At 44.3% G+C, this 22888-nt stretch overlaps 1 protein-coding gene across 1 annotated transcript in view; it reads left to right on the top strand.

Annotated features, from left to right (window-relative positions):
* LOC126911843 (uncharacterized) overlaps positions 1 to 22888 on the top strand; it is a 57712-nt gene that overhangs the window by 22221 nt on the left and 12603 nt on the right. The window contains 15 exon segments of the mRNA XM_050700818.1: positions 547 to 832; positions 1688 to 1808; positions 2732 to 2857; positions 3834 to 3928; positions 4907 to 7824; positions 8124 to 8206; positions 9000 to 9104; positions 10009 to 10128; positions 10957 to 11112; positions 12070 to 12168; positions 14115 to 14312; positions 15189 to 15412; positions 16506 to 16641; positions 17633 to 17792; positions 22737 to 22834. Coding sequence (XP_050556775.1) covers positions 547 to 832; positions 1688 to 1808; positions 2732 to 2857; positions 3834 to 3928; positions 4907 to 7824; positions 8124 to 8206; positions 9000 to 9104; positions 10009 to 10128; positions 10957 to 11112; positions 12070 to 12168; positions 14115 to 14312; positions 15189 to 15412; positions 16506 to 16641; positions 17633 to 17792; positions 22737 to 22834 — 4925 coding nt within the window.

Here is a 22888-nt window from a genome sequence, read left to right as displayed (position 1 = left end):
TGCATGTATTTATTATATTGTACTGGTGTAAACAAATGTTGGTAAATCTAAATAAATAAATAAAATAAAATAAAAATAAATTGCATACTACAATTCTATTTATTACGAACTTTCGTGAACATAAATGAACGAATGAAAATTAAGATAAACAAATAGGTTTTGATGTGAAATTAAAAATAAAACGTTATTTCAAGTTATTCTATTAGTAACTCAATAAAACCTACGGCCGAAGATTAAACGAAACTTCGCATTTGAGAACAGGAGCAGGCCCCCTTAACGCGCGTTTGGAAAAGTTGTTTGTAATCATGCGTACAATCACATGTTTAAATATCGTTCACTAATTACCAGCCACCCTATACAATGTGATAGGCGTGAAATTAAAATGGCCATAACTTTTAGGGGAGGGGATTCGACCCCTTCGACCCAGGACTTTTGTCGTTAAAATTAGATGTAGTATTCAGCCTTAACGGGTTAGAAGTCTCGCCCCTATCACATTGTATATTACACATATACATCATACGTAACAAATCCTCTTCTTAATTCCAGTATCAGAATCGGACGCGAACTCCCTAGGCCTATCAACATCATCATCATTAGACTCAGCATCAGAACTCCTGCTGGCTGCAGCAGCCGCAGTCGAATCCCGGTCCCGGTCGGGCTCGGGATCCGGATCAGGATCCGGGTCCGGTGGCGATGCGGCCCCGGCGCAGCTGTGTAGGACCGTGAGACACTTGATGAGGTCCATAGCGTCTATTGAAAGGTTAATGGATCGCGTTTTGAAGCACTGCGACGATTGGCCCGCCCCGCCTACGAGGAATGATCATGAGGCCAGGTATGCTATGTTTTTTTTTTATACTTTTACTAGAGGGTCGGGGCGTCTTCGCATGGGTGTAATGCTGATACTAAATACACTATATAATATTATATAATATACACTAACGATAATACACTATATAATATGCTAAATACACTATAGAAAAACTGTGAACGTTGTATATAAAAACATAGCGGCCCGCTCTGGCTTCGCACGGGTATAACATATAGTCTATGTCACTCTCTGAAAAATTATTAAAATAGATCCAGTATTTTTGATAATAACTATCGTGAGACATACTAAATTAACTAAATAATCACGGTTTACTCACGTACATTAATGGAGAAAAGTTTTACTAGTTTCGAATCACCAAGGGACTCTAGATGACTAATTTTTATTTTAAAACATTAGACACGTATTTTTTATTTTTTTACGGTAATAAATACTTTCGAAGATATATCGATTTGACATATCGCGTGACGACACTTCTAGGTACGTTTTTATACGTAGGAATGACGTATTTGCTCCCACTCCTAAACTTTGATTCGTTATATCTAAGTATTGTTATCTAAAAAAATACGTGTCTAATATTTTTTAATTACCTAACTGACGGACTAAATAAATTTTTAATTTTCATACCCCGTCATCATCCCTATTCGGTCGGTATATATTTTTTTATGAATGTATCTTTTTTTGGGGTGGAAAATCATCCAATGACTTCTCCCGACTTGGCGAGAGGAAGTGTCAGATTCTTATTAACTAAAAACCACTCCGTTACTACACCTGCTTTTCGAGCCGGAGCCCCGGTAATCCCGCTACGTACGTAGTACGCAGCTCCGAATAAATCGACCCTTAATGTTTTACTCTTTCCAGGAAACGCGTGGACATGGGTCTATCGGAGGTGGACCGCAAGCTGATGGCGATGTACCGCCGGCTGCCCGAAGTGCATCGCAGGCAGCTGCAGGTCTATAGGAAACAAAAGAAATTGTCCACCGTAAGTATTGTATCATTTCATCATACATTATCTATAATACAAGTCAGACTATAACTCCCGAAGTGCATCGCAGGCAGCTGCAGGTCTATAGGAAACAAAAGAAATTGTCCACCGTAAGTATTGTGCCATTTCATCATGAGCACAGGCCTCTTCTCTCTTTAATAATAACTATCGGTAGACATACTAAATTAACTAAAGAATCACGGTTTACTCACGTAAATTAATGGAGAAAAGCTCTACTAGTTTCGAGTCACAGAGTGACTCTTCATCGTCATGAGCCTATAAGTGGCCACTGCTGACCAAAGCCCTCTTCTCATACGGTGAAGGTTTGAGCATTAATCAACAGGCTTGCTCAATGCGGGTTGGCGATTTCAAACTTGTGCTCAAACTTTCTCCATGTGAGAAAAAGGCCTTTAGTCAGCAGTGAACACTTATAGGTTGGTTATGAAGAAGTTTAATTCACTATCCCTACTCTAAACGTGGGTATTGAACACCCGGCACAACAATATTATTATAATTTAAAACTCTGCAGTTCTAGTAGGGCCGCGTTTTATAACATAAAGTATTGGTATTCCTTCTCCCCCTATAAAGGGGGATGCCTTCAGCGGACTGAAAGGGGATCTTTTGTCTGATGATGATGCTTATGATTAACCACTTGTCTGTCGGTAGACACAATAAAAAACTCATTGTGTCTCGCGTAGATCTGTGTTCCGACAGACAACGGGTTAATGTACCTTAAATAGAAGGCTTAATTTTTTCCGCGATCATTTCGTGAAATACAGTCCATTAAAAAATCATCCAATGGCGTCTCCCGCCTTGATTTAATCATGACACACTTACTGACTTAAACTTGACAGGCTATCCACAGCTTTGGAGTTTGTATGTTTGTAGACGAATCACTAAAGATCCCCCCTCCCCCCTAGGTATGCATGCAGCTAGTGGGGGGCCTGGCGCCGGCGCCCCCTCCGCCCGGGTCCCCGCCGCCCGCGGCCCCCCCGCAGGCGTGTCGCGCGCTCTGTCCCGAGTACCATCTGCAGAGGTTCAAGGAGGTCAGTATACCACCATACTGCTCAAACGTAGTAACAAAAATATACAATGTGATAGGCGTGGGACATCTAACCCGTTAAGGCTGAGTACTACATCTAATTTTATCGACAAAAAAAAAAATATGGGGTTTGAACCCCTAATTGAAAATATTGGAAAATAGTGATTTTTTCGTTAAAAATAATTCACAAATGATTTTTTTTTCTCACCAAAACATTATCAAACATATGAAAATAGTAATGAATTAGTTAGCCAAGGTTATTAGCTACCGTTTGTCGTTTTTTTTTGTTTCTACGACGCATACACAACGCAACCTTTGATATCAAAAAAAGTAAAAAAAATATGAAAATAGCCATAACTTTTAGGGGGAGGGGATTCGACCCCTTCGACTCTCGACTTTTGTCGATAAAATTAGATGTAGTACTCAGCCTTAACGGGTTAGAAGTCTCACCCCTATCACATTGTATTATTATGTATATTATGTATCATACCAAACTAGTGACGCTCGCTGCTCGGCTCCTAATGATTGCAGCGTGATGTTTTATAACCTATAGTCTTCTTCGACAACGGAACTAAAAAATTATTCAATTCCAATGAGCAATTTTAGCCCAAAATAGGACGTAATGACACCAGATTGGTTGAAAAAGATTTAAGATGATGATGATATGAACAGAGAGTGAGTCCAAATAATATTTAATGTACGGTAATGTCCCAATATATGGCAATAGGCTCACCCCTTATTGCATGGGACTTATAACACATTACAAATGGTAAAAGTGGGTGTACATTGTATAGCGGCATTACGTGCCGTAATGTGCACCTCTGCCTATCCCTTCGGATACTTGTGTTTAGTTTGTTAGAATCACATTATAAAAGTAATGTGGCAATCCGGAGCTGCGGACTGGATAAAAAGGGGATAAAATGGCGTGACGTTGTATGTATATGAAAATAATGTTTGTAACGTTGTTTGTTTGTTTGCAGGTCCGTCGTAAAGTAATGCACATGCGCGACCAACAACTCTACTACCACAGGCTACGGATGTGGCTTGAGGATCAGCTCAGGCAGGAGAGGGAGAGGTCAGTAACCTTACCTTAGATTAGATGGGCATAAGAGGGAGAGGTCAGTGTACCTACCTACCTACATTATATGGTTTTTATGGTATAAGCCGGTCAACGAATGACAATACGATTGGTGCGGTGGCTGGGCAACTGGTTGCCGCGCAACGGGTAGCGGGTTCGATTCCCGCACGGAGCAACTCTTTGTGTGATCCACAGATTGTTGTTTCGTGTCTGGGTATCATGTGTATGTGAACTTGTATGTTTGTAAACGCACCCACGACACAGGAGAAAATAAAAGTGTGGGATAACGTTTAAAAAAAAATGAACAGACGGATCACCTGATGGTAAGCAATAGCCACCGCACATTGTCCCATGGAAAAGCACATTTAGCCTTCGTAATTACATTTCCATGATCGTTTATCCACTTCTCACCAGTTTTAACTTGATAGAAACGATTTATATTAATTATTATGTTATCGGCTTACTCACGTAACTGTTTGACGAGGAACTCGACTAGTTTCAAGCCATGCTAGAGGCTCATATTCATGAGCAGCAGCGATTGTCGCGTTGCTACCGGCGACCGGAGTTAGGCGCCCTCTGCATGTAATGACACGCACTTTCTGACTCATGCGACGATGTTGGCACGTTAGACTCGTTGCCGGCGGCTGCGTAGGTGCTGGGTTCGATTCCCGGGTCGACGCAAAAACGGTGTTACATATACATCGTAGCTTGAAACTAGTCGAGTTCCTCGTCAAACAGTTACGTGAGTAACGCCCGAATACTCAAACGCTACTCAATTTTAAGTTGTACTTAAATATCGTGCTATCTCTGTCATTTTATAAAGAATTGATAGCGACAGAACTACATTTGAGAGCGTCTTAAAATTGAGTAGCGATTGAGTATTCGGGCATAAGTCTATAACATAATAATTAATTTAGTATGTCTCACGAAAGTTGTGATAAAACAATTTACATGTTATATATTTTACTCCAACAGCCTCCCAGAATCGAATGTCACCCTAATCGAAGACCTGCCCCGCCGTAAAAGGAGAACAGCGAGCCCAAAAGTCCCGCGCCTCACCACAGGCTCAAAGAGGAAACTAAAGCCAGTCTCACCATCCATTAGCAAGCCTCACAAAATCCTACAAATGCTTAAACATAAGGCACCAGCGCAAACCACTCATCTACTAACAGACATCAAAACTGATCAGAAAATAGAAGTAGACCCACCAGAAGCGTTCCCCCTAGAAAGAGAAGACAATATAAGTGATACGGAAACTATCGTTGGCGAGAAAGAGACAGTAGATATGTGTAAGGAGATGAAAGAATGCCTTGCGAAGTTCTCTAATTTCGGTTTAACGAATGATGGTGGTGAGGAGTTTCAAGTGCAAGTTGAGAATAAGTATCCGGAGTCTGTTAGTCCACCGTTGCAAGAAATGTCACCGACTACTCCTGAACCGATGCCTGTGTATTCTTCTAAACCGAATCAGCGGTTACTATCAGTCAATAAGTTCTTGAAAAAGGATGAGAAGGCAGATTTCAATCAACCGATTTCAACTGAAGTGTTAAATATACCACTCAATGCTCGTAGGACTCCGATCTTAGTGAAAGATGAGAAAGAATCTCTGACAGAGCCGTTAGACAATGATAAGGATCCTAATGTTTACAAATATGTCTCGTTCGGGCTGGAAATTAAGAAAGCAATGGAAGAATGTCAGAATATTATCAATTCTTATAACAGTATCAAAGACGGACGCAAAGAAGATGACAATCAGCTTTCTCTAGAACAGATATGCGAAGTTATGATGACACTAGACAAGAATTCAGCTGAATTCCTAGACAAAATTGACACTGAAGAATCTATAGACTTGAATTCAGCTAACACTAAGCTCGTAGAGCTTGTTGAAAATATGCCTCAGATTCTAGCTAACATGCCGGAGATAGCTTCCAAACTATCGGAGTTTGCGAACGCATCCTTTGAGTTACCGGAATTTGCGTCTATAATGAGCAATTTACCCGAAGTTAATAACGAAGCCCAGTTAACACCAGAGACGTTGAAACAAATACGTGAGTTAAAGCTAAATAAATCTAGGGATTATGTTAAAGTTACTAAGAATACAGCAAAAAGGAAAACACAGCGTAGAATTAAGAGTAATTTCGAATCTAATGATGTTATTGGTACTATGACTTTCGAGTTAGACAATAGAGACATAGTAGAGCTCTTAAAAGACGAAAAAGATCTTCAAGCTCTAATGAAGAATAAAAATAAGGATGATTTCAAAGATTTACTCTTCTCAATCTCCGCTCAAGTTGTCATTAACAAAGTTTTTGAATATCTAAAACAAAATAAGAGTCCGATGTTAGAAAAATGCATGGATGAAGAAAAAGACTTATTCTCTTTACCCAAAAGCAGTTTGAACTCAGAAATGTATTCTAAAGCGTCTACGTTATTCGATAATTCTGTCAAAGATGCCTTGAGTATGGAAGAGTTGAGGGACTTAGTCAAATCAAGGTTTAATTCGTGGAAACATTACGTTTCCTCCAAATTCAAGGGAATACCAGTTGAAATACTAGAGAATGAGATAGAAGCTATGCTAGATAAGTTTTACAGTTACATTCAAGACTTAGCTGGTAAGAATTATGCTCCAGACTTTGATAGAATGGCTGCTAAATTTGAAGAATTGAGGAAACACCATGAAACACACAGAGATTCTGACTCTGACTCCAGAGAGACGGTCAAACAGATTCTTCTAACGACATCAGTAGGTAATACTATCGATATCCTCATGATGAAATTCCCAAAATTAAACCATGAGAAGAAAGAGCTAGTGAAAGGTTTAAATTTTAAATATATGAGCGTTTTACGGCGTTGCTGCGAGTCTCAACCGCTTGCTAACTGGATTTTAACTGACCCAGAAACAGCTATTAATGTGATACAAGAGCTAATGGAATTTCAAGTTAAAAAGCCGGAGAATGTTCCAGATTTTTCTAATATGTCCAGTGATAAAAAGAGGGATTACTTTATAGAGCGATTGCGGGACGTTAACAAGCAATATCTTGAGACGTTACCTAAGAAAAATCTGTCAGGAGACGAATGGCTAGTCATGTTATACAAATTAGAACAGTATGAAGAGAAATTAAAAGAGAACTTCAATAAAGCGACACCTCAACCGGTTAAGACGACTCAGAACGCAAGCGAGGCGGAAATCTTGGCAGCTAAAGGTCTAAGCAAGATCATAGGTAAAGCTAGCATACGTGTGGTTAAAAAAACCGAGCAACCACCAAAGAAGAAAGAAGAACCAGTAAAGACTAATGAGACTGACGAGAAGAAATGTAAAAATGACGCTTTATTAGCTAAATGCGAAGCTATATTAACTTCTAAAGGGGAAAAGTCTTTATTAGACAGCTTTTACACGATCAAATCATATATCACACAGGGCTTACCAGTCCCTGAGACTTATAAGAAACATGTCATATCAATCTGCTCTTCAATTGACGCGAAGCTATTAGACGAAGATGTAGAAGAATTGAAATCGGATACGACAGAAGATAGCAAGGAAAAACCGCCTCTATCGCCCCAAAATCATGAGAATTTGGCGAAATATTCCGCTCAAGCGCTCCGTAATGCTAAACAGACTTTGAATGCAGTTGCTTTTAAGAATATTAATAGGAATGGACAGAGTAAATCTGAGAGTGACGTCTGTGATACTCCGAAAAGTGATTGTAAGTGGACAAATGATTGTATGTGCAACTCCTGTAAAGATACTGACTCCGTCTGCGTGGGAGATGCAGTGAAGAACTGCTATGATGATAAGAAAATAGAGAAAAAGAAGGAGATTAAGAAGCCCGTCGCTAAACCGAAGCCTGTTGCGAAAGCGTGTGAGAATGTCAATCATCAACAGCATGTTTGTAAAGGTGAGTTGGTTTCTCTCTATTTTGTGGACTAGGGGCCAAAAGAGGAGACGGATCACTGGATAGTGGCGAAGCGAGAGGGAGTGTCAGACTCTTACTGACTAGTAAGCAAGAAGGGAGTGTCAGTAAGAGTCTGACACTCCCTTCTTGCTTCAAGGCGGGAGGAGACATTGGATAATTTTCACACCTTAAAAAAATATAAAGACGCGATCTTTATATAGTACTTAATTTATTAATTTATTTAATTGAACATATGTAGTATACCAATGAAAGTGAGTGACAAGTATGTATATAATTCGCAGTGGGTCACGGCGGCGTGTCGTGTGCGGGGGAGGGCACGGACCAGCCCTGCACGTGCTGCTACTGCACCGTCTTCGGACACGCCGTGAGTATACTGACTACTATTCTTTTTCATTGGAAATTAATTTAAGTTTTGAAACTGACATGGTCACTAACACTATCATTAGAACTCAAGACGGGATATTTACCATGTTTATTAATTTTGACGAGTTTCCGATATTTCGTCACTGTTGCAAGCGCCATGATCACGGATGAACTGGAGTATATGCGGGTGGATGTTTACGAGCAGACAATTCGGTCTACCCGCTTTCTCGTTCGTTTGCTGACACGGACACCGCTACCACTGTCACTTGTACCTCGATTTAATTTTCGACACACAAAACTCGGTGTCCGCTCCCGAACTTTCTTCTTTCTTGGCACTTTTGCGGGTTTTAAAATTAATAAACATGCTAAATATCCCGTAATAAGTTCTAATAATAGGAAATGAATTTGTTTGTAGACTCTAGAACAAACTTTCGTGCCATTAAGCGTTTTTGCCATACCTATTACTGGAAGCAAGTTTAATACGTAGGATCCATTTACTTTTGATTCAAATTTCCGTTTATCTATATCTCTATTTATGTCAATATCTCTTTTTGTAACGGTCGAAAAACCGAAAAAAAAAGCCCTGTAATACTTTGCCCGATCCGGGAATCGAACCCTAGACCTCTTGTCCGGCAGTCGCGCTTAAGACCACTCGACCAACGAGGTAATTAATATATGTACGTAGCTGAACTAATTTTAATTATTTAAGATCTGTATTTATAATGCATACCTATGGTCCACAATAAAGCTGATTTGATTTGATTTGATTTGTAATCCCTTACAATCTGTTTCAGCCGCCTCTAACGACACCTGTGCCTAGGAATTTCAATGAGACGCGCGAGCGACTGCGGTCTATACTGAACAAGAAGAAACAACAGTGCAAGACTGCTAGTTCTAATGTAAGTCCATAATATATACTTTGTTACTAAGGGTCGGTTTATACTAGCGCAGAGAAGGGTCTTTCCAAAACTGAACATGACAAATTCAACCTTAACTCCACAGCGTAACGCACACATTATTTCGGAGATTTTAAAAAGGCACGCGCATTCTTCGGATTTTGCGCATCTGCGTGTGAAGAACGCCGGTTGGTACGCGCGTATCCATGCGCCCACTAGCGAACTTACGCGTATATACAATGTGATAGGGGCGAGACTTCTAACCCGTTAAGGCTGAGTACTACATCTAATTTTATCGACGAAAAAAATAATATGGGGGGTTGAACCCCCTCCCCCTAAAAATTATGGCTATTTTAATATTTTTTGTACTTTATGTGATATCAAAGGTTGTATGCCTATGTAACCTTGGCTAACTAATTCATTACTTTTTTCATATGTTTGATAATGTTTTGGTGAGAAAAAAAACATTTCTGAATTATTTATACCGAAGAAATCGCTATTTTTCAATATTTTCAATTGAGGTTTAACCCCCCATATTATTTTTTTTGATAAAATTAGATGTAGTACTCAGCCTTAACGGGTTAGAAGTCTCACCCCTATCACATTGTATATCAGTTGGAAATTGGCCTGCGTCGGTGTTGATAAGATGGACTATCGCGCGTATTCTAGCGAATGCGCGCTTATTCGCTGGAATTCGTTTTGGTTATAAAGAATTTGACGCTTCGATGCGCTTCGACTCTGCGCTAGTACCTATAAATTATTGACCCTAATATAAAAATATTTGTTAGTCTTTGTTTCATCTCGTGACGGCATTTTGGTAACTACAGAGGGCTTAGTACGAGTTTACTATCGAGTTAAATATCGCCATAAATGTAACTATATCTTCCACCTATATTATATTTTGCAGGGGGAACAAGAGCCGGCCGCTATCAAGCCGACCGGGGTGCAAACCCCGCCGGCCGCCACCGAGACCCCGGCGCAACCCAAGCCCACGACCAAACCACCGCCCGTCGCGCCCAAACCACCGGTAAATATATATTTTTATGGTATAAACCGGTAAACGAGCAGACGTATCACCTGATGGTAAGCAATCCCCGCCGCCCATGGATACTTGAAACACCAGAGGCGTTACAAGTGCTTTGCCGGTCTTTGGGGGGTTAGGAATTTAAGGGTTGTTGGGGAATCGGAGATTAGGAAGAGGGGGTAATTGGGCCTTTGGTAACCTCACTCACACAAAAGCAAGCGTTGGTTCACGTCGGTTTTTTGCTCGGCCGTGGTATTACTCCGGTCGAGCCGACCCGGCAGTGTCGAAGCATGGTGAGTTTTACATGTTAATAGGTATTTGGACACCACAGCTAACATAAGGGAAAAGGAAAACATCGTGAGGACACCTAAGTTTGCAATCGCCAACCCGCATTGAGCAAGTCTTTAATCATTAATCGCCTATGCACAAATCTTCTCCGTGTCGGCCGTGGGAATTGCAAGCTTATGAAGATGGATGGTTTCCTTACAGCTAGCTTCACTGACAGACAGACTGACGGACAATTCAATTTGACGTTTCAAAAGTGCCTTATTTAGGATTAATTGAAATAAATGCTTTGATTATGACTTTGATTTTCTAGGCTTTCCCCAGGAGCCTGTTCCCGACCCTCATACAATTAACCAATCTAGAAGTAGTAGTAATTACATCTTGAAGCCGATTTAATGATGATTTTAACACCTTATTTCTTACATTTAATGGGTCGACGTTTGGCCGCTATCTCACCTGATGGTAAGTGATGATGCGGCCTACGGTGGAGCACGTCTGCCCATAAGCAAATAACCTAAATCACCCATAACCTAAATCAATTCCCAGGCTCTCCCGAAGTCGCAGCCGCCGACGCTGACTGCGGCGCAGGTGCAGCAGAAGCGGCAGTCCCTGGACCTGCAGCAGCGGCAGCTGGCCGACAAGATGGCGCGCATGGCCGTGTCCGACAAACCCACCGCAGGAGCCGCGGGGGAGAAGGCTAAGGTAAGGGTTAAGTTGAAGTCAAATCATTTATTCCAATCTATTATATAAAAATAAGTCGGGTTTTCCTTCCTGACGCTATAACTCCAGAACGCACGAACCGATTTCCACGGTTTTGCATTCGTTGGAAAGGTCTCGGGCTCCGTGAGGTTTATAGCAAAGAAAATTCAGGAAAAATTCAAGAGTAAAGCAGAAAAACAGGGAAAATCATTGGTGGCGAAACGGAGTTCGCTGGGTTTGCTAGTCTCTATATATAAAAAACTATACCAGACCAACGAACAGGATCTATGTTCGTCGGTCTCGCTAAAACTCAAGAAGGCACAGAAGGCCAAGGTAATATAACATACTCACTACTCCCACGCGGTTTTTCCTGCTTCCTGGTTGTTATTGAACGTAGCGTGAGTTTTATAGCCTTCCTCTATAAATTGATGAATAGGGATGATGACGTGACGTGACGATGAGTCCGTCAGTTAGGTAATGAAGAAAATATTAGACACGCATTTTTTATTTTGTCGTATAAGATAACAATGCTAACATAAAACGTGTCAAAGTTTAGGAGTGGGAGCTAACTACGTCACTATTGAACAATTATATAAAATTGCGTTGCGTTCAAAGGAACGTATAAAATTTTCAAATAAAGACTAGACTAGGCTCAATCTAGAGAGTTTAACTGTAATATTTTTTTGCATTACTGTCAAAAATCATGATCGATCCACAGATTTTGTACTAAAATGGGCTAGTTTTCTATAGTTAATTGACTCTTTTTTTATGAAAGATACGACTTGTTTATTCGTCAGAAATTGCATTTTTTTTATTTAATCTGGAATTAATTTCTTATCACAAAGTTCTTAATCCACGCGACTGAACCCATAGGCATCATCTAATGTGAAATGTACCTTGAACCCTTAGACATCAGCTAGTGTAAAACACCCCTTTATGAACCTATTATAATATGTTCAGATGCTACAGCGCTCCGCCCCGGTACAAATCGACGTGCCGCCCGGACTGAAGGCTGAGGGCAAGGTCAATCCCAACGCCATGGAGCAGATACGATTACAGGTATGTTATAACTTATAAAGTAGAAATCTAGTGTCTCTGCCTACCCTCAATGGGAGATAGGTGCAACAATATGTAGCGTATGTCTGAGATAAATTCAAAATAATAGTTTTATATATGCTGACTGGTTGACTCATGATTACAATCAACTTTCCCAAAGAAACTTTTTTGTATACTAGGGATTGCAATCCGGTCCGGCGGATCCGGTGTGTTTTTGGACCTACCGGATCCGGTGAGTCGGCGCCGGATCCGGTGGCGGATCCGGTAAAGAACATTACATTAAAAGAGGAACTAGAAAATCAAATTCTGCAAGAAAAAAAGGGTATAGGGGGAAAGTTAATGCTAAAAAAGAAACAGATTATGAGAAAATACTTAAAAAAGAAATGACTGTGTATGAAGTAGTAGGAGTAAAAGGAAAACACATTTCGCTGATCTACAGTTACTTGATGGCGATTATGTCAATCAGTGTTGAGGCAGAAATGGCCTTTTCTGCCGCAGGTTATATTTGTAGTGCCATCAGAAGCAGACTAGGAGACAGTACTATAAACACTATTTGTTTTCTAAGATCGTTTTTTCAGGCACAGAAATGATTTTCATTTGAATTTTGCATTGCAAAAAATAAATGCTTCTTGTTTTGTTTCATAGGATTATGAACTGAAGTTGTTGATTTTATAAGTACAAATTTAAAAGACTGTTTTGTTATAACCTAACTGTGTAGATTATTAATAAGAGTTTAATACTTAAGTACTTTCAGATACTTAGGTACATAAATAGGTACAGCAATAAGTGAGAGTCAGACTGATTACTTTATTATTAAAAATAGTTTCATAATTTGATTTAGTACAAATAGTGCCAAAAATTACAATTAATACCAAAACATATAATTAAAAGTGATTTTATTTTCCATAAATACGTATTTTATTTTCTTTTTATACATTTATTATCAAAACTAAAAACTACTAAATACTAGGCCCTAAGTAACTTTAAAATCCGGGATTAGCATCAATCCGGTGAAATCCGTCCGGATTGAAAATGATACCGGATTGCAATCCCTATTGTATACTCATTAGTTTTATTTTTATCACAATAACAAAACAACAAATTTCGCTCGCGCGTGCTTTCGCATGATCAGCTGTTAGCAGCGAGGCGCCCGCGTTATCGGAAGACTAATAACTAGGTAGGTATTTTGAAACTTTACTTTGTTATTGTGATAAATACAATATGATAGGGGCGAGACTTCTAACCCGTTAAGGCTGAATACTACATCTAATTTTAACGACAAAAGTCCTGGGTCGAAGGGGTCGAATCCCCTCCCCCTGAAAATTATGGCCATTTTAATATTTTTTTTACTTTTTTTGATATCAAAAGGTTGTATGCGTCGTAGAAACAAAAAAAAGACGACAAACGGTAGCTAATAACCTTGGCTAACTAATTCATTACTTTTTTCATATGTTTGATAATGTTTTGGTGAGAAAAAAAATAATTTGTGAATTATTCTTACCGAAAAAATCACTATTTTCCTATATTTTCAATTAGGGGTTCAACCCCCCATATTATTTTTTTGTCGATAAAATTAGATGTAGTACTCAGCCTTAACGGGTTAGAAGTCCCACGCCTATCACATTGTATAAAACTAATTAGTATACAGAGATGGTTTCTTTGGGAAAGTTGTTTGTAATCATGAGTACAACCACCTGTTTAAATATCGTTCACTAATTACCGGTCACTCTTTATAAATCTTCAAAAGCCATTCAGAAATATGGTGACATTTCGAAAAAATATAATTCAATTTGATTATCTTACTAATATTATAAATGCAAATGTTTGTGAGTTTGTATGTATGTTTGTTACTCAATCACGTCAAAATTACTGAAGGGATCGGGATGAAATTTGGAACAGAGGTAGATTATGATCTGGAATAACACATCAAACACATTTTATTGTTACAGCAACTAAAACAACAACAACAGCAACAAGCCCAAGTGCAATTCCAGCAACAGCAGCTGCAGCAACAGCAACTGCAACAACAGCAGTTGCAGCAACAGCAGCAACAGAAGAAGCCGGAGCCGATATACGACCTGCCCATACACAACAAGCCCACGCTCACACCGCAACAACAGCAACAGATACGGCAACAGCAGCAACAGGTTAGTTATCCATATAACTAATCTACAAGTAAGCGTTCACAGGTCCGCATCGTACGCGTCGTACGCATCGCATCAAACGGATACATTTTTCAGACTGCGTTCTCTGTATTGACGGGGATCGGATTGCCGACGCGAACATTAACAATCAGATTGCCGATGTTACTTACACTCGGATTTGACATCGGTATTCCTATGCGATGCATACTGACGACGTATGACGTCGCATGTAGACATTGCCGATGATGCGATCCGACCGATACGTGCGATCCAACCGATGCGTGCGATCCGACCGATCCGACCGATACGTGCGATCCGTCCGATACGTGCGATCCGTCCGATACGTGCGATCCGACCGATACGTGCGATACGAGCGATCCGACCGATACGTGCGATCCGACCGATACGTGCGATCCGACCGATCCGTGCGATCCGACCGATACGTGCGATCCGACCGATACGTGCGATCCGACCGATACGTGCGATCCGACCGATCCGACCGATGCGTGCGATCCGACCGATACGTGCGATCCGACCGATACGTGCGATCCGACCGATCCGTGCGATCCGACCGATCCGTGCGATACGTGCGATCCGTCCGATCCGTGCGATCCGACCGATCCGTGCGATCCGTCCGATGCGTGCGATACGTGCGATCCGACCGATTCCTGCGATCCGACCGATCCGACCGATGCGTACGATCCGACCGATGCGTACGATCTGACCGATGCGTGCGATCCGTCCGATGCATACGATCCGACCGATGCGTGCGATGAGTACAATGCATGCGATGCGTACGATGCGGGCCTGTGGACGCTTACCTTAAATAGCACCGAGCCTCTAAATAATTTGTTGCTGACAAATTCTCTTCTCTTACAGCTCTTACAACAAAAACTCCAGCAACAGCAACAACAACAACAGCAACAGGCGCAACAGCAACAACAGCAACAGGCGCAGCAGCAACAACAGCAACAACAGCGGTTGCAGCAGCAACAGCAACAGCAGCAACAGGCCAGACAGAGCAGGGCGGGGCAGCAGAGGAGCACTGTGTCCCTGTCTAGCAGGGATACTAGTGTCTTCTCTACTTCCAGTGGATGTTCTGGGTGAGTGGGTTCAAATTCAAATTTAATTTATTCGCAAGAAATACATATTTTACAAAGGAAGATCTTACAGCCTAAAGTCATTATATTCTGCCTGCAAGCAAGCAAATTAATGTCTCACATTATCTTCTATTTCATTGTCTGGACCTTAAGAGGACCTTAAAAGACCTGTGAGTTTGTTTCGGCATTTCTTCTCAGAGTAGTCCGATAGGAAATGCCGGCCTCGCCTAGTTTTTTAAGATATTGATGTGTAAAAGTGTTATTTTATAACCTACTTACAGAAAATAAATAGCATTTCATAATTTCATTTCAATGTCACCGTTATAAATTATATAATTACAATATTAGTAGCCATTCTGTTAGTTCCTTTTTGAATAGATCACCCTGTAGTCATAAATTATGTATGTCATAAATTAATAGACATATATTATACACATTTTTCTTATAAACTTCTTTGCGACAAGTTGTTTCTAAAATATTTCGAATTATCGAAAGGTCCGAAATTTGAGCTTGCCTCAGTATACGTATGATGACGGTGTATGAAAATTAAAAATCTATTTAGTCCGTCAGTTAGGTAATGAAAAATATTAGACACGTAATTTTTATTTTGTCGTATAAGATAACAATACTTAGATAAAACGAATCAATGTTTAGGAGTGGATAGGAGAAGTGACGTCATCACTGCCCATGGACACCCGAAACACCAGAGGTGTTACAAGCGCGTTGCCGGCCTTTTGAGGGTTAGGTATTTAAGGGTTGTTCGGGAATCGGGGATTGGGAAGATTGGGAAGAGGGGTAATTGGGCCTCCGGTAACCTTACTTACACAACGCAAGCGTTGTTTCACGTCGGTGTACTGTGAGGCCGTGGTATCACTCCGGTCGAGCCGGCTCATCCGAGCCGAAGCATGGCTCTCCCACACTTATTTATTGATTTAATGTTCTTTATAAGCATTATTTTTGAAAAATATTAGCGTTCTGCACTTCTCCTACACATAAACTATAAGTGTACCAAATTTTATGCTCCTACGTCCGTCGTAAAAAGGGGTCAAAAGTTTTTGCATCACTTATTAATATATAGATAACGTGTCTCTTGCAGTGGGTCATGCTGGCGCGGTTCCCGGCCGGAGGACACGCGGGACCTGGACGCGCTGCTGCAGTACATTGAGGGTCCCGCGCGACATGTCGACCGGGGCAAGAAGCGGGCCAAGAAGCAACGGCAGAAGGCTAAGAAGGTAAGCAGTAGTCTTAGAATGTCTTAGAATGAAATAAGTCTTAGAATGAGTTAGCTTCATGTTTAAAGTAAAAAAATTGAAAGCGCGTTTGGAGTTCTCGTACTAAGGATTCTATTTGCTTGGTTTATTCGCGGTCAATTAGAGCGCCAAATGTAGTTTAATTTATTATAAAAATAAAGGAAATTCAAATAATTTGTTTTTGTGAATACGGGTTATAAAAGGGTGTTTAAATATATGATCATATTTTTCGGAGATTTTTAAACCGGGGCTCTGGTTATATGTAGGAGTTTGATACTTTATCTTACCTCACATAAGACTGTAAAAGGGAGTTATTGTATTACTTTTGTAATATATCACCCTCTCTTTGTAACTGAATATTTTAAAATTTTAACGAAAACTTGCTACTTTCTTGCGGTTTCACCCGCTCTGGCTGGCTCCTATTTATCGTGGTAATGTTTTACAGTCTTATTCGATAAATGGATTAACACAAAAATAATTATTCAATTCCGATCATTGTTTCTGGAGATTACTACATTTTTGGAGAGTAGTCTAGTGCCCTCAAGAAAAGGAGTATCCTCCGACCAAACGCATTCTTCAGCTCTATAGAATAGTCTAATCAAAGATGAACTGATTGGCCGTTAGAGCTAGTTCAAACACGATGCGATTTCAGAATCGCATGGAAATCGCGCGGGTCTTATTTGTATGAGTTACTAGCAAACTCGGCGAACTCCGTTTCGCCATCAATGATTTTCCCTGTTTTCCTGCTTTTCCTTCCTTGAATTTTTTCTGAATTTTCTATAAACCTTGTTGCTATAAACCTCACGGAGCCCGACCTTTCCAACGAATGCATAACCGTGGAAATCAGTTCGTGCGTACTGGAGTTATAGCGACAGGAAGGAAAACCTTACCTATTTTTATATTATAGATTATGTAATTGTTTAGACATAACCGCGCTGTTCCCGCATGTCTGAACTAACCCTTACTTCCTCAGCTGGAGTCTCGTCTCCTGGAGGAGCGCGCGGCGGTGGCGGCGGAGTTAGCCCGCGCGCGTCGCGAGCTGGACGCGCTGCACGTCGCGCGGAACGCCGCCAAGCGACGCCTCGACGCCACCCGCGCCACGCTGCAGCAACACAACAAGCCGGGGAAGAAAGGTAACTCGCTGTTTCTACTAATCTTGTGGCGCGGAACGCCGCCAAGCGACGCCTCGACGCCACCCGCGCCACGCTGCAGCAACACAACAAGCCGGGGAAGAAAGGTAACTCGCTGTTTCTACTAATCTTGTGGCGCGGAACGCCGCCAAGCGACGCCTCGACGCCACCCGCGCCACGCTGCAGCAACACAACAAGCCGGGGAAGAAAGGTAACTCGCTGTTTCTACTAATCTTGTGGCGCGGAACGCCGCCAAGCGACGCCTCGACGCCACCCGCGCCACGCTGCAGCAACACAACAAGCCGGGGAAGAAAGGTAACTCGCTGTTTCTACTAATCTTGTGGCGCGGAACGCCGCCAAGCGACGCCTCGACGCCACCCGCGCCACGCTGCAGCAACACAACAAGCCGGGGAAGAAAGGTAACTCGCTGTTTCTACTAATCTTGTGGCGCGGAACGCCGCCAAGCGACGCCTCGACGCCACCCGCGCCACGCTGCAGCAACACAACAAGCCGGGGAAGAAAGGTAACTCGCTGTTTCTACTAATCTTGTGGCGCGGAACGCCGCCAAGCGACGCCTCGACGCCACCCGCGCCACGCTGCAGCAACACAACAAGCCGGGGAAGAAAGGTAACTCGCTGTTTCTACTAATCTTGTGGCGCGGAACGCCGCCAAGCGACGCCTCGACGCCACCCGCGCCACGCTGCAGCAACACAACAAGCCGGGGAAGAAAGGTAACTCGCTGTTTCTACTAATCTTGTGGCGCGGAACGCCGCCAAGCGACGCCTCGACGCCACCCGCGCCACGCTGCAGCAACACAACAAGCCGGGGAAGAAAGGTAACTCGCTGTTTCTACTAATCTTGTGGCGCGGAACGCCGCCAAGCGACGCCTCGACGCCACCAGGGCCACGCTGCAGCAACACAACAAGCCGGGGAAGAAAGGTAACTCGCTGTTTCTACTAATCTTGTGGCGCGGAACGCCGCCAAGCGACGCCTCGACGCCACCCGCGCCACGCTGCAGCAACACAACAAGCCGGGGAAGAAAGGTAACTCGCTGTTTCTACTAATCTTGTGGCGCGGAACGCCGCCAAGCGACGCCTCGACGCCACCCGCGCCACGCTGCAGCAACACAACAAGCCGGGGAAGAAAGGTAACTCGCTGTTTCTACTAATCTTGTGGCGCGGAACGCCGCCAAGCGACGCCTCGACGCCACCCGCGCCACGCTGCAGCAACACAACAAGCCGGGGAAGAAAGGTAACTCGCTGTTTCTACTAATCTTGTGGCGCGGAACGCCGCCAAGCGACGCCTCGACGCCACCCGCGCCACGCTGCAGCAACACAACAAGCCGGGGAAGAAAGGTAACTCGCTGTTTCTACTAATCTTGTGGCGCGGAACGCCGCCAAGCGACGCCTCGACGCCACCCGCGCCACGCTGCAGCAACACAACAAGCCGGGGAAGAAAGGTAACTCGCTGTTTCTACTAATCTTGTGGCGCGGAACGCCGCCAAGCGACGCCTCGACGCCACCCGCGCCACGCTGCAGCAACACAACAAGCCGGGGAAGAAAGGTAACTCGCTGTTTCTACTAATCTTGTGGCGCGGAACGCCGCCAAGCGACGCCTCGACGCCACCCGCGCCACGCTGCAGCAACACAACAAGCCGGGGAAGAAAGGTAACTCGCTGTTTCTACTAATCTTGTGGCGCGGAACGCCGCCAAGCGACGCCTCGACGCCACCCGCGCCACGCTGCAGCAACACAACAAGCCGGGGAAGAAAGGTAACTCGCTGTTTCTACTAATCTTGTGGCGCGGAACGCCGCCAAGCGACGCCTCGACGCCACCCGCGCCACGCTGCAGCAACACAACAAGCCGGGGAAGAAAGGTAACTCGCTGTTTCTACTAATCTTGTGGCGCGGAACGCCGCCAAGCGACGCCTCGACGCCACCCGCGCCACGCTGCAGCAACACAACAAGCCGGGGAAGAAAGGTAACTCGCTGTTTCTACTAATCTTGTGGCGCGGAACGCCGCCAAGCGACGCCTCGACGCCACCCGCGCCACGCTGCAGCAACACAACAAGCCGGGGAAGAAAGGTAACTCGCTGTTTCTACTAATCTTGTGGCGCGGAACGCCGCCAAGCGACGCCTCGACGCCACCCGCGCCACGCTGCAGCAACACAACAAGCCGGGGAAGAAAGGTAACTCGCTGTTTCTACTAATCTTGTGGCGCGGAACGCCGCCAAGCGACGCCTCGACGCCACCCGCGCCACGCTGCAGCAACACAACAAGCCGGGGAAGAAAGGTAACTCGCTGTTTCTACTAATCTTGTGGCGCGGAACGCCGCCAAGCGACGCCTCGACGCCACCCGCGCCACGCTGCAGCAACACAACAAGCCGGGGAAGAAAGGTAACTCGCTGTTTCTACTAATCTTGTGGCGCGGAACGCCGCCAAGCGACGCCTCGACGCCACCCGCGCCACGCTGCAGCAACACAACAAGCCGGGGAAGAAAGGTAACTCGCTGTTTCTACTAATCTTGTGGCGCGGAACGCCGCCAAGCGACGCCTCGACGCCACCCGCGCCACGCTGCAGCAACACAACAAGCCGGGGAAGAAAGGTAACTCGCTGTTTCTACTAATCTTGTGGCGCGGAACGCCGCCAAGCGACGCCTCGACGCCACCCGCGCCACGCTGCAGCAACACAACAAGCCGGGGAAGAAAGGTAACTCGCTGTTTCTACTAATCTTGTGGCGCGGAACGCCGCCAAGCGACGCCTCGACGCCACCCGCGCCACGCTGCAGCAACACAACAAGCCGGGGAAGAAAGGTAACTCGCTGTTTCTACTAATCTTGTGGCGCGGAACGCCGCCAAGCGACGCCTCGACGCCACCCGCGCCACGCTGCAGCAACACAACAAGCCGGGGAAGAAAGGTAACTCGCTGTTTCTACTAATCTTGTGGCGCGGAACGCCGCCAAGCGACGCCTCGACGCCACCCGCGCCACGCTGCAGCAACACAACAAGCCGGGGAAGAAAGGTAACTCGCTGTTTCTACTAATCTTGTGGCGCGGAACGCCGCCAAGCGACGCCTCGACGCCACCCGCGCCACGCTGCAGCAACACAACAAGCCGGGGAAGAAAGGTAACTCGCTGTTTCTACTAATCTTGTGGCGCGGAACGCCGCCAAGCGACGCCTCGACGCCACCCGCGCCACGCTGCAGCAACACAACAAGCCGGGGAAGAAAGGTAACTCGCTGTTTCTACTAATCTTGTGGCGCGGAACGCCGCCAAGCGACGCCTCGACGCCACCCGCGCCACGCTGCAGCAACACAACAAGCCGGGGAAGAAAGGTAACTCGCTGTTTCTACTAATCTTGTGGCGCGGAACGCCGCCAAGCGACGCCTCGACGCCACCCGCGCCACGCTGCAGCAACACAACAAGCCGGGGAAGAAAGGTAACTCGCTGTTTCTACTAATCTTGTGGCGCGGAACGCCGCCAAGCGACGCCTCGACGCCACCCGCGCCACGCTGCAGCAACACAACAAGCCGGGGAAGAAAGGTAACTCGCTGTTTCTACTAATCTTGTGGCGCGGAACGCCGCCAAGCGACGCCTCGACGCCACCCGCGCCACGCTGCAGCAACACAACAAGCCGGGGAAGAAAGGTAACTCGCTGTTTCTACTAATCTTGTGGCGCGGAACGCCGCCAAGCGACGCCTCGACGCCACCCGCGCCACGCTGCAGCAACACAACAAGCCGGGGAAGAAAGGTAACTCGCTGTTTCTACTAATCTTGTGGCGCGGAACGCCGCCAAGCGACGCCTCGACGCCACCCGCGCCACGCTGCAGCAACACAACAAGCCGGGGAAGAAAGGTAACTCGCTGTTTCTACTAATCTTGTGGCGCGGAACGCCGCCAAGCGACGCCTCGACGCCACCCGCGCCACGCTGCAGCAACACAACAAGCCGGGGAAGAAAGGTAACTCGCTGTTTCTACTAATCTTGTGGCGCGGAACGCCGCCAAGCGACGCCTCGACGCCACCCGCGCCACGCTGCAGCAACACAACAAGCCGGGGAAGAAAGGTAACTCGCTGTTTCTACTAATCTTGTGGCGCGGAACGCCGCCAAGCGACGCCTCGACGCCACCCGCGCCACGCTGCAGCAACACAACAAGCCGGGGAAGAAAGGTACAACACAATTAATTACCACTAGCACTCTTCACGCGGGTGTACCACATAAACTCTAATCATTTATTGCATTCATATACAACGTGTAACAAAATACCCATATACATCAAGAAGCCCTGATGAATACAGGTTGAACAGAGTCTATACACAAAAATTCAGCTTAAAATACAGAAAGGTAATGCGTACCGTGTGAGGAGACCTCTCATGACTTCATTTAAACCATGTATTGATTATCATCTTGGATGACGATATACGAAAAATGCACGAATTAGGCCCAGTAAGTAAGACAAAAAGTGCATTATACTCTATGAACTAATTTGAGCACTCTTTGCAAATATGGCATCGCAATAACCGCGGCACGTGTCCGTAACATTCCTAGACAACCTACAATATTACAACTATTCTGTGGTCAAGAAACATGGAGCTGTTCACATAGAATTAACAATGGTAAAAACCGGTTCAACTAAACAATGTTTTTTATATAGAAAAATACATACTATGGATACGTGCTATAGATGCGTGCTATGGATGACTTCCCTACTATCGATACATCACATACTCGAGCTGCGTATCTTCCTCGCACAGCTACATAGCTTAGTATCAATAGAAACGGTCACATAGTTATACTACATCTTTGTAGCATAGCTACATAAATAAATAGTACATATCCGGTGTAAAAACACCCTAAAGCATATAAAATGATCTTAGTTCCTTCGTAATTTCCGATCAAACTATTTAGGGCTCCTTTGTCGCCTATCTAAATATAATTATTTATATTGTACAGGTAAAAAGCAGAAATTAAACCCGGCGCAGCAAGCGAAGGTGCAGCTCGTTGCTGAACAACTCGGAGAACTGACCACACTCATGAATACTACTTCTAAGGTATGTTTATACTTAGTAGGGATAAAGATGTCTATGTATAGTGGACGAATATTT

Source organism: Spodoptera frugiperda, chromosome 19 (genome assembly GCF_023101765.2).
Source record: "Spodoptera frugiperda isolate SF20-4 chromosome 19, AGI-APGP_CSIRO_Sfru_2.0, whole genome shotgun sequence".
Classification (NCBI taxonomy): domain Eukaryota; kingdom Metazoa; phylum Arthropoda; class Insecta; order Lepidoptera; family Noctuidae; genus Spodoptera; species Spodoptera frugiperda.
The sequence above is the reverse complement of the archived record's forward strand: the minus strand, read 5'-3'. Positions and strand labels throughout refer to the sequence as shown.